The following is a 16,128-nucleotide window of genomic DNA, read 5'->3' on the forward strand; positions in this document are numbered from 1 at the left end:
TTTAGTCTTTGAATCCCCAGGCTAACTGAAAGGAGTTAAAGCTCTTTCTTTTCTTCCGCCTGCCTTTCTTCTGCCTCCCTTCTTTCCTTTTCCTCCATTTCTTTGTAGGAATAAGACATCAATGCTCAGGACCCCCCAAAAGGCAAGTTAGGTGACTCCCTAGATAACACTAAGGGCAGAGAGAAGCATACCCTTATACAACATGCAGACCAGTTCCTTCTTCTGAAACTGTGCTTAAAGTTTTGAGGGAAATTGAAGTGTCTTCAATGCCCAACTTAAAAGTTCCTAGAGTCATTAGGTTGTTTTTCTTGACACACCATAAAGGGTAGTTTAGGAAGAAATTGCTCCTTTGTCAGTAGGAGATTTCCTTATCTCTTTTGTTATTTGTTCTTTCTGTTTGATCCCAGGAAATTTACATAATATATGTTTTCCAAAACAGTCTCCAAAATTGCACCAATGAGTGAAGTTAGGTGAAATAAAAATTTTCTGGGTACAATTCCATCTAGGCCCCAGCCTCCCACGTCCTTCAATGGCAAAGCAAACCAAGTAACTAGGGACTTTCTGGCCTGTTCTGGGGTCTTTTCAGGATAGATAGCCATCAGAGACCTAATATATTCCCCCAATCCTGTTTGAAGAGCTCAGCCAATATTTCCACCTATATTTAGAAATGAAGCAAAAAATAAAAACAAGAAAGGACTCTTCTTTTTCTCTGGAGCAGTGTAGGCCCCCCTTTAACTATTAGCTGGTAAAGGTATTGACCAAGTGCTTAAAGAGAAACATTTTAAAGTGTTGCTTATGCATCCCTCTCTTTCATTTAATGTAGATCCACAGAAGCCCCAAATTCAAAAATACAAAGAAAGAAAAACCTAGGACATTTGAAAAAAAACTCTCTTAAAAAAATCACACTTCCCCTAAACAGTGGGGAGTTGAAGACTCCACAAAGTTATTTTGTGTGGAGTGAATATTGGAACTTCAGCACTCAGGAAGACGGTGTCCATCTCTTAGGAAAGAACTGGAGTGAAAAATTTTACATGGAAATGGCTTCTTACTACTTGATGTGTCTTGGGATGCTGGATTCTTTGTTTTGCTGCTCTGAGTTATTAGAAAATGCTGGGTTGTTGTTCTCTTTCGGTTATATGTCTGGTGATTTTGCTTGCATAATTTTTGGTGGCTGAAACTAGGGGAAAAAAACCACCCAAGGGTCATAGAAATGCTGGTGTTCATGGATGTATCTAGAAGAAAGAAAGCATCCACAGCACCCGATGGCCACACCCTGAGGTGTGGGAATGGGTACAAAAGCTGATGGTATTGTATCGGACCAAATACATTCTCAGGGATCTTCCCCACAAATTAAAAAAAAAAATACAGGCCATGAGTGTTTTCAGTTTGCTTATTTCTGTCTGTTTTAATCTTCACAAGGCTTAAGTAGAATTTAAGAGGGCAGGTTGACCCACGTGGAGTTAAGTGACTTTTGAGAAATGCAGCATCCTGTTAGATTTGTGGGACTGTTATTGGAGGACATGTTTCCTTCCTTACTGTTTTCGTGGGAGCATACTTAAGAAGGTGATTGCTTATCTGCTCATTTTGTAGATGAGTTATATCTTTTTATGGATTCTTTTGAATCTTTTTAAAAGAGGAACAGAGAGAGAGAGAGAGAGAAAGAGAGAGAGAGAAAGAGAGAGAGAGAGAGAGAGAGAGAGAGAGAGAGAGAGAGAGAGAGAGAGAAAGTCTCCCACTGAGGGCTTTATGAAGACATCCAGCTTCAGTTGGTGGCAGAAATCTGTGTGTTCTCTTGTAAAAGCAGAAGGTAGCGGAAATGTGTAGGGCCGTGTTTGTTTCTACAAGCCAGGAAGAGTGTATTCCCTTGACTATGAGTACCATAGGACGCTTCTGGTAACACTTGCTTAGGGGTTTGTTAGGGTTTCCCTGATCTAAACTCAAACATCATGCCAAGATCCTTTTTCTCCTATGATTTCTCACTTTACCCTGCTTTCTTTGGCTCTGGGAGAGCAAAACAGAGTTTTCTATCAGAGACAGTGGTTCTCACTTGTTGAGAGTCGAAGAATGTTGCATCCCTACAACCACAGTGCAGAAGATTGGCTGTTAGAGAGGAAGGCAACTGTTTCAACTTGCAAGATGCCCTTAACGACTTTCCTTCTCTGGCTGGGATCTCCTCATGCCCTGCCCATCATAAAGAAGGCAGGTTAGCTTAGGCTGTAGCCCTTTGGCTTCCGCGGGGGCGGGAGGGGGAAAATTTCCTTCTAGCTAATGACAAGAGAATAAGGAGGATGCCAAGGCAAAAGTGAGGGGTTCAGCCTTGGGGTTCAGCCAAACAGGGAGGGGGATCCAGAGCACTAGGCTTCAGAACTGGAGGGGAAGCCCAGATTTGTTGTGCTTGGTGTTTTCTGAAAAGAATTTTGTCCTTCCATCCAATTCTATCTCCACAAACTGGCCTTTTCAATAATAATATTTGTTATGAAGGTTACTGGGTAATTATTGCGATTTTGTGGAGCAGTCCTTGCTGGAGGTGAAGTCTGTCATCGCCTAACAAATGGCGCCCATGCAGTTCACTGCCGGGTTAAGTAAATGCAGAGAATATAAATCTGCACACCCCAGGACCCGCCAGCAGAGCACGCTTTAGTACAAGTTCACAGTCAACCAGCCCGCCCAGACCAGCTCGCCCAACAATTAAGGCTACGGTTTTATTTTTAAATAAAACAAAAACCACCCCACCCCCTTGCCAGATCACCCTCCCCCCCCCCCTCTTTTCTTACACTTCTGCTTCAAAAGATTCTCTAGTTCTCCCCTAAACTGTCCTCTTTAGTGTGGTCGCCAGTGATTTCAAGTTAATCTAGCTCCTAATTCCTGACTTTAAAAAAAGAGGGGGGGGGGAGAGAGAAAAAGAAGCAGGAGGCTGGTTTGACAGGAAACATGGTCACAAATACACAGAAATATACACTCCATCCTCTAATTCTAACTGAAAGTGGTAGGAACAGGACTGCCTAACATCTAGAGGGCCCCTTTCCCCTAAAGAGGGGGCTTGGGCTGTGTATCTTTGTGGTTAGCGCATTACAACTGCAGGTCAAAAAGTTGAGGGTCAAAAGTTTACACTGTGCGGCACTCTTCGTCATCTGCCCAGACAGAGTTTGATGTCAATGTTAGAGCTGCGATCTTGACTATCAGCACAAAAGATAAAATGGCTCAGTGTGACGCGTGGATCACGGTGTGGACTCCAGGTGAACCCTAGTGGTTGAATGACCTCAATTACGGAGGAAAGGGTAGAAAATTCCTCTTTTCGGGAGTAATACATGCTGTATTTCATATTGAATTATCACTACCATTCTGAGGGAATAGCAGCAGGTAAATAGGCATAGATTACCAAAACACCAAAACCTTAAATGCTGGAGGACCAAGAAGGGTTTGTGGGCTTGTCACACACACAAAAAAAATGCTTAGAACTCATCAGAGGACCATTAAAATACCAAGAAGCAAGTTTTAAATGTTCCATTATGCCCCCTTTATATGAAAACAGGAGAGTGATTCTGATTAGTCTGGGTGTTTTTTTTTTTTATGTTGTAATACATATAATAATCTCTAAAGTGGAGGAGAAAAGGGCAGATATCTAGCAAAGAGTATTCTTGGCAAATTTCAAGCATAGATTATGCCCCCCCCAAACTCAATAAATGCAAAGGTTGTCAGAGCAGGGACGTGGACGCCCCAGTGAAAGAGACAGGATTCCTAAAGCCACCACTGTAAGTAGGAAAATGCTTATTAGTGTTACTATGTTCACGTGGTTGGAAAAAATGTCTCTTATGTTTATTATGAAACCACTGTGGGATATAAAGACCGCTACAATCTGTCGAATGAGTAACGGTATAGAAGGCAGGAAGCTGGGTTCCTCCATACTCTGACACATTGTAAAACCAGAAAATACTTCCAAAAAGAGGTGTGGAACAGGGGTGGAGGATGAAGTAAGGATGTGGGAGCGAGCTAAGGAGGAGGCCGGAGGCCGGGAGGACAGGAGAGAAGGGGAGCCCTGTGTTCAGGAAGCAGCCGGGAAACCGAGCTTCATTTGTCTGCTGCAAATGAAGTGTTAACCAATATTTTATTTTTCACGCATCTAGATTAGCTTTAAGTGTGTGGGTTGGAATTTGCTTTCTAGGGGACATAGTTTCCTTCCCTATGTGTTGACCTTCAAGTGATGGGTGGGGGGAGAAAGCAACAATGAGAAAGATCAAATATTTTTCTTCTTAATTTTGGGACTAATTTAAGGACTCAGAATTTCACCCTTGCAGGTATGTTTGAGACAATCCCTACACATCCAGGCTAATTAGATTTAATGGTTACCATATATTCAGTGGTAACATAAATATTTCCCAAATGTTGCCTCCATGGAAGCAAGAAACCTGAGTGTCTCTTCTGTGCAATGTGTAAAGCTTTTACTCCAGCCAGGAGCTTGGAGCCAAATGGGGTTTGCCAGATGAAATGGAAGGTCACTGCTGTCATAGCAGTAAGCTCTTCACATCTGGTCTCTTGAAATGAAAAGAATAGAACCCAGTCCCCCCACCCCTTCACCCAGAAATGAAGTCTCTTCCAGGGAATTTTTTTTCATTGTGTGTTTGGTTAAATCCATGTGACATACCTAGGAAACATTTTAGCATCAATGCTCAAAAAACAGCCTTTAGCTGTCTAGTGACAGAATGGACCTGTGGAAGCCACTGGTTTGAGAATGCTTGATCATTAGGGTTTTGTTTTGTTTTGAATACCATCCTAGATAAATAATTCTGGGTAATCATCCTAAAATGAATATCAGTCCTTATGTCTGGACTGTATTTTTATTTTAAACCATCACCAGGAGATTACACCCTAAAGAAATTAATTGGTAAAAATGGCCAGTCAAATGTTGTTCCTCTATAACCAAATGCCTAGTGTAGATGGGAGGAATCCCTTAAATGCCACTACCAGGCAGTTTAAAATCCTGCCATTCCCCCAATTTGCTCCAGAGAAGTGCGTGAGATAGGGGACAGCCCAGAGGCCCTCACTCTATAGAACAAAGGACAAATACAGTCAATACATCCCATAATGCTTACATTTCCTTTGCCTTTTCCCCTTGGTTTTTCCTGGGAAGGACTGACCTGGGCAAAGCACCCGACTCTCTAAAAGACACTGTATAGACCTTTTAGAAGCGCAAAGTCCAAGGCTGAGGTGAACTTCAGGTCAGCGCGTCTAACAAATATGAAAATGTCGGCTGGTGAGGGCGAGCCTGTGACTTAACAAAGACTGTCAATGTGTAAGATTAATAAGAAACAAAATGCACACGGTGTCACTGTTCGGTCACTTTGAAACTTCGGACAGGGTTGCATTCAAGTGGGAAGGCTGTTCCAAATATATTCAAAATGATTCAAATCAGATTCAAACCAAGCTGCACACACTGCCTCCTCCTAGTCCCCTTCCCCTCAGACTCCAGTCGCCTCTCCTTCTCCATCTGGAACTCAAGGGCATGATGAAAAGTTATTTCACTTAATGGGATTTTAAGAAAGCTTTTGGGGGAATATATGTTATCTCTGCACATGGAAATGAACAAATGTGCTTACCAGTTTCCCAAGGAAAAGATAGCGCTTCAAGCCCGCTTGGGACTAGAGCCAGTGGTGTGCGAAGATTAACATGCCCCTCTGCTCCATTCCAGGGCGTCCCATCTTTTCCCCTGGCAAGAGGCTGCTGGTAAACTTCGGTTTGCTTTTCTAACTGAGTTAGTTTCTTCCTAGCTCTCCTTTGGTGTCTCGGATATTATGTAAAGGCAAGAGATTTTTTTTTAGTTTTAATGTTTTTCAAAGGATTATTCGATTCAATGGGATTATGCTATGGCTTGATTGCCAAGGGAGGCTGTGGAAGGTTCAGGAAAGGCACTGAAACTGTTTATTACAGCCATAAATCTTGCAGTAAAATGTCAAAATGTCGGTGTGTGAGATAACACTTGGTGGTCCTGGCTCCGTGTGTGTTTATGATAGAAGCACAGAGACAAGTTACAGGCCTTGAGGGATTCTGTGCAAGCCCCATCTTCCTCAAGTCATAGAACCTCCGGAAACAGGCATCGCTAACTCATCCAGCTTAATCATATACAAAACAGTGCCAGTGTCTCCTCAATACTTAGAAGGAGAGACTCTGTAGACCATTCTGAGGCTAAACAACACGAATTCTGTGTCTCAATGCCTGTAAATAATATTAAACAGGCATGGTTAGGACTCCTTTGCTCAAGACTGGTGACACCAGCAACTGGTGAGATTTCCTTATCATGCTTTTCCTCCAGCTTGAAACATAGCTGGATATGCAATACATATATATTTGTATCTACAGTATATATGTGTATTGATATATATACATATAATTTATGTATATATTTTCTTGCTAGAGAGGGCTAGATTTCCTCACTCCAGTCTATAGAGGATATCTAAAGATCATAATCAGTGCCGATTTCTGTCTGTGGCTCAGATTTCATTTAAAAAAATCGAGGGTGCCACATGGCAGTGGACAGCTCTCTATGGGCACATGTACCCAGTGTGGAAAAGCCTCCTTGTGTCCCTTCAGGGCGATTCCAGTCTGAAGCTAACATGATCCCTTTTTTTAACCTCTTTTCCTAAATTAAAGATTAGTCTCATATAACAGTCTTTATGTGACTAAGTATTAAACGACTATCCATCAAATGGATATATCCCAGCATTTAGTAGCCCAAATGAATAACCGATAAAATTGAAGATAGAACTGACGTTCTTTTTGAAGTGTCTCCAGGCTTGGGTTATAACTTTCCTTGTCTCTGAGACTCAGTTGTGAGAAGGTTGTTGGTTTATATTGTTGTCTGAAAAATCAGCTAGGTACACCGACTCAAATATCTCTGCTTTGTATGCCAGCGTGAGAGTTATTTTTAGACCGGTGACAGGCTAGTTTGCAGTGTTTTACTGCAAAGGGGATCTAGGCATGTCTGCTATTCAGAAGCGAGGGAGGAGGAAAAACACAGTAAGAACGAAGCATCAGTATTTACTTCAAAGATCAACATTAGGTGGAATTAATAAGTAATTTATTTGTCAATAATGGCATAATTAGTTTACCCATCAAATTTCAATTACCAAATGGCAGACAACAGTCCCCCCCCCCTCTCCTTTCCGGAGCTACTGATATCGTTAATATGCTAATTTTCAGCAATTCAGAAATTACAGGCTGTCCTGTAAATACAGCCCTAGCCCCAGATACAGCCTGAGGAAACAACACCCAAAAAGAGGAGAGAGAAAAAAAAGTTAGAAAAGAGCAGTTGACGATCAGACCCGCCAAGGGTTTTATTCTATGTCAAGCTTGTTTCTGTTTGGGGTTTGTTCTGTAATGCGAAGTTACTGGATTCGAAAGCCGGGTTGTGTGCAGGCGTCGCCTCTCCATCCCCACTCCAGGGAAGGCCTCACCACAGCGCTGTAAAGGAGACCTGTTTAGCTAGCTTGTCAGCGCCTCCATATATAGGAAGGTTCCAGTTCGGAAATGAAAAATGCTGTACGAATTCTGCCTCTGGAAAAAAAAGAGAGAAAGAAAGAAAAAATTAATTACCCTGCGGTTTTACTGGGCTGCCCTCCCTGTACATCCTTTACTGTATTGTTTAGCGGCTATTCCACCCACCCTTTCTGCGCGGCTACAGGCCGGCTTCGCAAGGGACTCGCCCGACAGCCGGGTGGAGGTGCAGGGTGCGGGTAAAAAACAAAAACAAAACACGGACGAGAAAAACGGGTCTGTAGGTCTCCTCCGTATTATTTCAGGGCTAGGATAAAAAGTCAAGGTCTGCCTCTTGGTCCCAGTGTCCTTTCCTCTCCTGGAGGGCCTCGAACCCTCGGAGGATCACCCGAGGCCTGGGTGGACGGGAGGTCAGCGCTGAGCCGTGGAAACTAGCTGTCCCGAGGCCTAGGACAGACGTGGGCAGAGAGAGGGCTCGACAGGACCCACAACCTAACAGGCCCCGACTTCTCAGCCCGAATCCAAGTTGGGGGGCAGAGGCACCTAAGCCCCTGCTCACTCCTCCCGCCCGGGTGAAGAGCCGCATCCATCACGCCCCCGCGCGTTTCCTGATCCGGGTCCGCGCGCGCCCATCGTCCATTGGCCGGGTCGCGGCACGTGGGGCGCGGGGCGGGGCGCGCAGGGCTGCGGGGAGCGCGCGCGCGGGGCGGGGGAGGAGCGGCGCGAACTTCGGCGGCGACGGCGGGAGGGGGAAGGGCAGGCGTTTGACAGCGGGGGGAGGGGCGGGCGCCGGGGATGGGGTGGGGGGGCCTGGGAAGCGCGGCGAGAGGGGGAGGGGCCTCAGCGAGCGCAGAAAAACGACACCGCGAGAAAAATTAGTATTTTTGCACTTCACAAATTAATGACCATGAGCTCGTTTTTGATAAACTCCAACTACATCGAGCCCAAGTTCCCTCCCTTCGAGGAGTTCGCACCGCACGGCGGCCCGGGCGGTGGGGACGGCGGCACGGGCGGAGGTCCCGGCTTCCCGCGGCCGCAGACCACCCCGCACCTGCCGGCCCCGAACCTGCGCGCTGCCCGCCAGCCCCCCGCCTACTACGCGCCGCGGGCGCGCGAGTCCAGCTACCCCGGGGGCCTGTACCCCGCGCCCGCCGCCGCTTGCCCCTACGCCTGCCGCGGCGCCAGCCCCGCGCAACCCGAGCAGTCCCCGGTCCCCGGCGCGCACCCCAGCCCGGCCCCGCAGCCCCCTGCACCCCCTCGGCACTGCGCTCCAGGCCCCGCCACTCCGGCTGTCGCGACGGGGGGCAGCGCCCCCGCGTGCCCGCTGCTGCTGGCGGACCAGGGGCCGGCGGGCCCGAAGGGCAAGGAGCCGGTGGTGTACCCCTGGATGAAGAAGATCCACGTGAGCGCCGGTACGTGGCGCCGCTGGGAGGGCAGCGGGCGAGGGGACGCGGGGCAGGGCGCGGGAGGGGAGCTCCCCATCTGACCCGCGCTTTGGCTGTGGGTGTGGACGCGCTGCCCAAAGCCTGGTCCCAACGTGAGAACCCTTTTGTACCCAGGATCCCTTTATCCCAAGATTTACGAGACGCCAAACTGTTAGGGCAGTAATTATAGCCCCCATAAATTTAATTGCCCTGGCAGAGGCTCCGGGCCATGTGTCTTTGAAGCTTTTCTTCAGCCCCAATGCCCAGCACCATTCTTTATGGCTCTCGGGTGTTTCCCGTTGTCAATAGCCTGTGAAACATTTTCTTTGCCGTTTTATGTATCTTGCGTGAACTTGGTGTCAGGTTATTATATAATGATGATGTCCAATTGCTCTTCCCCACCCTATCTCCTCTCTCCTCCTCTCCTCTTCCACTCCCTCCTCCTTGGCCTTCTCCTTCGGGGTCCTGGCGTTCAGTCAACCCCAGTTATAACGGAGGCGAGCCCAAGCGCTCTCGAACCGCCTACACCCGGCAGCAGGTCTTGGAGCTGGAGAAAGAATTCCACTTTAACCGCTACCTGACCCGGCGGCGCCGCATCGAGATCGCCCACACGCTCTGCTTGTCTGAGCGCCAGGTCAAGATCTGGTTTCAAAACAGGAGAATGAAGTGGAAGAAAGACCACAAACTTCCCAACACCAAGATGCGATCTTCCAACCCTACCTCGGCCCCTGCCGGCCCGCCTGGGAAAGCACAAACTCACAGCCCCCACCCCCATCCCCACCCTCTCCCCAGTGCCTCCACACCCATTCCCTCCTCCATATAACCATCTGGGGGACCAAATCAGTTTCTGTCACTTACCTGCCCTTCTCCTTTCCTGTTCCTATCCTCATCCACTCCTCCCCAAGGAAACCATATCAGACACCAAAACAAAATTCAACTTGCTGGAAACCATAACCAAAAAGAAGACAGTATCCCTGGTAAGTGTCTGTGCGATCCCCAAGAGGACATCTGCCCTGGACACTGCATAGTGGAACAACCTGCTGACTGGAGGACAGCCTTGCTTGGATACCTATGAAGTATCCAAGGGTCATCGACTTGTCATCGAAGACCCTTGAGTCAGCTGGACAGTGCATGCTGACTGGGGATATGTACTTGTATCTTTGTTACAAGCAGAAGAGGCTGTCCCAGCTCCCTGACCTTCATCTTCTACATTAAGGCAGCTCACATGAGCTTTACTGAGTAGACATTGAGGACCTCACCAGGTTATTTAATTCTCACAATGTGTAGACCTTGATGGTAGGTGTGGCATGTAGTTTCCTCCCCTTGCATTTATTTAAGATACTGTTATAGAGATATTGTTGTCTTATTCTTGGGCACAATCTTGGGGGAGAGGGAAATGCAGTTAGATCCACTTGCAACTGTACAAACTGATATGGCTGTGTCATAGAGCAATGTGCTAAGAATAAACATTTAAAAAACATTGAAAACATAAGAGGCAGATTTCTGTATTCCAAGCTTTCCATAAAAACAAAAATACAAAGAAACCAACTCCTCTTGGTGGAGATATTTGACCTGTGTGCAGAAGCCTGGTAGACAGTGTGAGCTGGGGTCACATTCTGAGTGCTCTAGAATTTGTGTCTGTGTGCGTATGTGTGTGTGTTCAACTTGATCTGAATTCTTGTCAGGCTTGACCCACTATGGAAATGTTCCAAAAAGCAGAAGGCTCTTGAGTCCTGAGAGGGCTCCTCTTCTTTCCAAACTTGGCCAGGCTTTCAGGCTTCAAGTCTCTGTAAGGCATCGAAACATGTCCATCCCTGCAATGAAAGGTGAAACCGTGCAGAGCAGAGGCCCAGGAGTTTCTGCAGCTGTTCCCCTGGATGAACTCTGAGCACACTTGGAAAGAGGCGGCCCCTTGGCGTTCGTTGCACCTTCACACTTAATCTGCCTGTTTCCCTGGAGATAAAAAATAGTTTGTGCGAAGGGTTGAGATTGCTTTTTGGTTTTTTGGCTGGTCTGACAGTCTTCTCACTGAACACAGCTTGGGAGTTTGTGTTTGCTTCTTTGAGAAGAGCTTTTAGAGTCAAATGAACTTTCCCCACCACACTCCCCAAAGTATCCTCTGGGGGAGTAAGAAGCATAATGACACCCCAAAATACACCCTAAGCAGAGTAGAGTTGAAAGAGTTTACTGTTGGAAGAAAGCCAGACTCTGATTAGGGTCACTTTCCTCAGTGCTGGGGGAAGGGTTTTCTGTGCACACACAGAGATCTAGACCTAAATGGTGAAAAAAAAAAACCATGAAAACTCCTCTATCTCTGTAACCCTAGTACTTGTTCATTGGTTGAAATTTGATACTCAGGCATCACACACACACACACACACACACACACACACACACACACACACTCTGCACATAATATTAGAACTGCCACCAGGCCTTGAAGCTGAGCTGTTTTGGGGTTTGTAATAAATGTACAAGAGGAAAGGGATGTTCACCTACTTCTGTAATATCAGAGGGGATTTAAAACCATTTCCATAAGTGGGACAAGCTCAGCCACCCTTGCTGCACTGAGTACAAGCAAGCCCAGGGGCGGGGGTGGGGGAATCTGTTCTCTGCCTGTAGGTAAGCTAGCTTTTAGAAAGAAGTGATGGGCTCTAGTATATAGTGTATAGGAGTATACACATGGCTTCCCAAGTCAGGAAGAATGTGGCATAAAGTACATTTTATAAGGTGTGAACAGGCACTGAGCATTTATGGAGGCAGTGTAGCAACAGCTACAACTTACTAACTCCCCTACTACATGCACTTGTAAAGCAAAATTAAATCACACCGAAAATAGCAATTTCCCCAGGAATCATTAATCACCTCATACAATAAATACTTCTTTGTAATTCAACAGCAATTCTGAAAGGCATTCTCTGGGAAATGTCTTTGGAGGAAAGAGGGGTCCTCTTGCAAATAATGCTTTCTCAGGCAAAGAGGCAGAATCTTGCTTGAATGCATACGTGTACACACACACACACACACACACAGGCTCTTAGTGAAAACTGAATGTCAAGCCGCAAAATTTCAAGTGGTGGATTTTCATCACTTAAGGTAAATTCTTGTATTTCTCCTCAGTGGGGAAGGAAGGATGTGAGACACAAACTGTTCATTCTGGAACTATTGGTGGGTAGGTAAAGGGGATGCCTTTTATTTGTCCATTCAGAAAAGGAAATGAGAGACAAGATCCTTTTTTTAAATGCTGTTTTGGGATAAGATGTCATGTTTGTATTGATGATAAAGGTATTGGTGTTTTGCAAAACCAAAGTTATTGAAAATGCTATGAATGATTATGCCATTTCTTCATGGTGGGTGTTCTATTTGTGATCCAGGCAGCCTTTAGGAGCGCTCGCTAGAACAGCTTAGAAAATCTCACTGTGCACTCTGAAATCGTTCATTGTCTGCCCTTTCTCAGGGCAGTCATAAGAGTTCACTGAGAGGACAGATTTTCTATCTCATTAATTGTTTCTTTTTTTAAAGCAAACCTACTAGTCCTTCAAACCCTTGACCTTTAAGGACAGTATTTTGTGTAAACTCTGTAGTTCTCTTACCAAAACGACCCTTGCCCATGCTCCCCCTCCCACTTTCCCCCTCTTTTCCTTCAATCCACAATCATCCCCTTTAGTCACAGAGCCAAGCTGTGCACGCCTCTGGAGAGAAAAGTTTTGTCAACATCTGAAATCAACCTAAATCGGGCAGGAGACACTTTAATGGTCACAGTTTGAATTAAGTACTTAACACTCTCCCCCTTGAAGAAAAATGGCAGCTTGCAGGCTTTCTGTGCTAGTTTCGCTGAAATCTACGATATACCCGGTGTTTTATTACAGCAGGAATTCATCTGTGACAGGCATAGTGGAGTACTTAATACCCAGGATGGAACTCATGGGAAGATTACCCAGATATATGGGGTGGGCTCACTCACACTGTCTCTGTCTTTATATCAGCAATCCCAGAGTGCCCCTGTCCCTCTACTTCCTCCCCTTCTCCCCAGCGTCTCCTGGACACCACTATTCCCCTAAGCTCTCAAACTGTACCACTGTCCCCTGCTGCCTTCCCTCTAGCAGTTCCAACCCAGAAACAGATCAGCAACCCTTTAGAGTGGAAGGAGAGACACTCCAAAGAATAAATGTAGTAAATGAGGACCTCAGGCTTCCCATCCCCATGAGTGGGTTCTGTACAAGCAATAGGCCTTCGCCATCATTCCCTTGCTTCTGCATCAATAGGTATAGTCATACAAGGAAAAACTGAGTCCTAACCTTTTCCAGCTGCTGTTCTTGGCATCCCTTTCTTATATTATACACTGCACCAAGGGAGAAAATACTTTGCACCTAAAAGAGGATGGTATGTGCCTGGTGGTGGTGGTGCACACCTTTAATCCCAGCACTTAGGAGGCAGAGGCAGATGGATCTCTGAGTTTGAGGTCAGCCTGGACTATAGAGCAAGTGCTAGGATAACCAGGGCTACACAGAGAAACCCTGTCTTGAAAACAAACAAAAGGAAACAAAAAGGATGGTATACAGGGCAGAGGAGGAGAAGAAACGGGCTAATACCAGGGAGACGCCATGAAACCTTCCAATCGTCACTGCTGCCTTAGAACTCAGATGCCCCCATTTCTAACCTGAAGATGTTAAGTGTTCAAGACGAAGGAGAACTGGGGGCCATTTTACTTCAGTTGTCCCAGTGTACAGAAGAGGAAACTGAGGCAGTTGGATGACTCTCTTCAAGTTCCTTATGCTAATGAGAATGTGGGTTGCAGAACCTTTAGCCTCACTCTGGATGGGCAGAAGTGCATCAACATCCTTCTGCTGCAGGGTAGACAAGAATAGAGGACTGGAGATGGGTGTCTAAGCTTGTGTGCATGTGTGGGGTGGCAGGTGTGTGTATAGTCTGGAAGAAGAATGGATGTGTTTTTAAAGCTGCCCTGGGAGATGATGTAACTAAACTGCTTTATCCTTGCCATTCAGGCAGGTGCCCTGGCCACTGTGTTCAGGTGAGGGGTTTCTGGTGCCCACAGGGATGGTGGCCCCAGAATGACTAATTCTTCAGTGCTCAACCCCGCATGTCCATGGCATTCCCTTTTAGGACAAGAGTGTTGTGTTTTGGAAACCTGGGGAACAAAAAAAAAGGCCAAGTATGGACCTTGGTTGCCCCTGATAAAGGTGTAGAGCCTGTTAGAGTGGGAGATATTGAAATTGTGATCTCTGTGGTCACGTGACTCATTAAATAATTAATGCAGATCATCGTCAGGAATGGATCTGAGTCATCAGGGCCTCTCTAGGAATGAATCTCTCAGTAGTGAGACTTCATCTTCCTATTTGATTTTTAAATACACACACCTTCAGATCTATCTCCAAAGGCTTAATTTAACTCCACCAGGAAGGCAGAGCCTTTAGGTGTGGAAAACGGAGCTGTCCGGCGCTTACCAGGTCCAAGGCTTTCTTGTAAGATTGCTGCGAGTCCAGGGAAATGTGAGTCCTGACTCAGGCTTCTTCCTTCCTTCCTTCCTTCCTTCCTTCCTTCCTTCCTTCCTTCCTTCCTTCCTTCCTTTCCTTGTGGTCTTATCCTGGTTTTGGTGATTAAGTGGGAAGTGCAGACAGTTGGTAATGTTCTGATTCACGCCGGGAAAGGCTGCAGAGATACCACAGGAGGAGCACACGGCTTTGTTCAATTTTTCCCGGCGTTCATAAATCACTGGCGCTAGGCAAGCGAGGGAGCAAGTAGACGCCAAAAAAACGCGGGAGAGGCCACAAGGGCTGCAGCCATTGCAGAGCGAGAGAGCTGAACAGTGTCTCTCCGTGACTCATTAGTCTGAAGGATTTATGGGGAACAGGAACCATGAATATTAGATTTAAGGATAAAGAGATAGCAACAACAATAATAATCATAATAATTACAATACTCCCAAACCTTGTGTGTGGTAGTGGTGGTGGAGGAGGGCTGGAGCACAGCAAATCTTTCTGGGATGAGGTTGAGAGGCAAAGTACCTGCCCTAGGCCCCCACCCTGCTCAGGATCACATCAGGAGTCCCAAGGCTAGGGGTATCTCTCCTGGAAGACACAGAGTGGGAGATTGAACAAAACAAAAGGATCATGAGTGGATTCTAGTCCTAAGCATCCTTATGGAGGGTAAAGGCTGTGGGTGCATTTGTGGCAGAAGGCAGCTGCCAGTTTGCTGCCAACCCTCAGGATTCTAGGAGGCTCCGGAGCCAAGAGTCAGGCAATTCCCCAGATCCTTGGTAGTTCTTTCCTGGCTATCAGCTGGATTGCATAGCTGTAGGGCAGACCTACACAAGGCTGGTTTGGAGCAGGCTGGCAGGTGGGTACTGATTGGGTTAGGGACAGGACCATAGAAGCAAAAATGCTACACAGACCCAACAGAGGACTAACAATCTGGGGTCATTCTCTGCACTTTCCTGACCCCCAAAAAGCCATCATGGGGGCACTTTGGCCATTTTCTAGTTAGCAAGAAAGGGAGTGCTAAAAACAGGGAGGCATGAGGTTGGAGGTAGGGGCTGGGGGGAGTGGGAGACTTGCACAGGTAGGGCTGGTATTTATTGTCCAGCACTTTGGTCTTACTTGGTTTCTAGCAGCAGGAGTTGGTCCGTTCGTAGGGACTGGGCACTGCTTTAGCCCACCAGGACCAAGAAATAGCTTGCCCAGTCCTTCAGTGAACCAGAAGACAAAACCTCCCAAGACTGCCCCTGATCTGTGAACTGAGCTGGGTTCTGATTTCCCGCCAACAGAAATGAACGCTATTAGTGAGGTTTCAGCAGAGCCTGTGATCGAATGCTTCCAGACAAGGCTTCCCATTGTCTGCAAAAGAAAATAAAGCTTGCCTTCACATTCCCCAAGTTGGGGTACAAGCGGAGCTCTGCCAGCGGATCCCGCATCAGCAGCAAAGCTATCTTATTTCTTCCTCCTTCTAACTCATTCTCCACCCCGCCCCAAGCAATACAAAAGGAAAAGGAGATTGTGGGTGCAGAGATGGAGTATGTATTTGTTTTACAAAAATAAATCACCATCTTCGGGCCATTTGTAGACTGGAATATTTCGAGCTATGAGTGCGTCTCATGGACCAGTGCCCTGGCGACAATTCCGTGTCCGCGTCACCCTGGGGCCACCCTGGCGCCCACAGAGGACACATTTCTAACTCCAGTCTTCATTCCCTTCCTTCA

At 46.7% G+C, this 16,128-nt stretch overlaps 1 protein-coding gene across 1 annotated transcript; it reads left to right on the top strand.

The window, feature by feature from the left end:
* Positions 1-8,389: 8,389 nt before the first annotated feature.
* On the top strand, positions 8,390-9,868 carry Hoxa4 (homeobox A4). The gene is made up of 2 exons (XM_038319578.1): positions 8,390-8,900; positions 9,389-9,868. Exons 1-2 carry the CDS (start codon positions 8,390-8,392, stop codon positions 9,733-9,735), a joined length of 858 nt encoding a protein of 285 aa, XP_038175506.1. The 3' UTR covers positions 9,736-9,868.
* Positions 9,869-16,128: the final 6,260 nt, after the last annotated feature.

The sequence above is a fragment of the Arvicola amphibius genome, chromosome 2 (genome assembly GCF_903992535.2).
Source record: "Arvicola amphibius chromosome 2, mArvAmp1.2, whole genome shotgun sequence".
Lineage (NCBI taxonomy): Eukaryota > Metazoa > Chordata > Mammalia > Rodentia > Cricetidae > Arvicola > Arvicola amphibius.

Coding starts and splice junctions, on each gene's coding strand:
- Hoxa4 (XM_038319578.1), top strand. CDS start 8,390: ATGACCATGAGCTCGTTTTTGATAAACTCCAACTACATCGAGCCCAAG. Junction 8,901..9,388: donor GAAGATCCACGTGAGCGCCG/GTACGTGGCGCC, acceptor CCTGGCGTTCAG/TCAACCCCAGTTATAACGGA.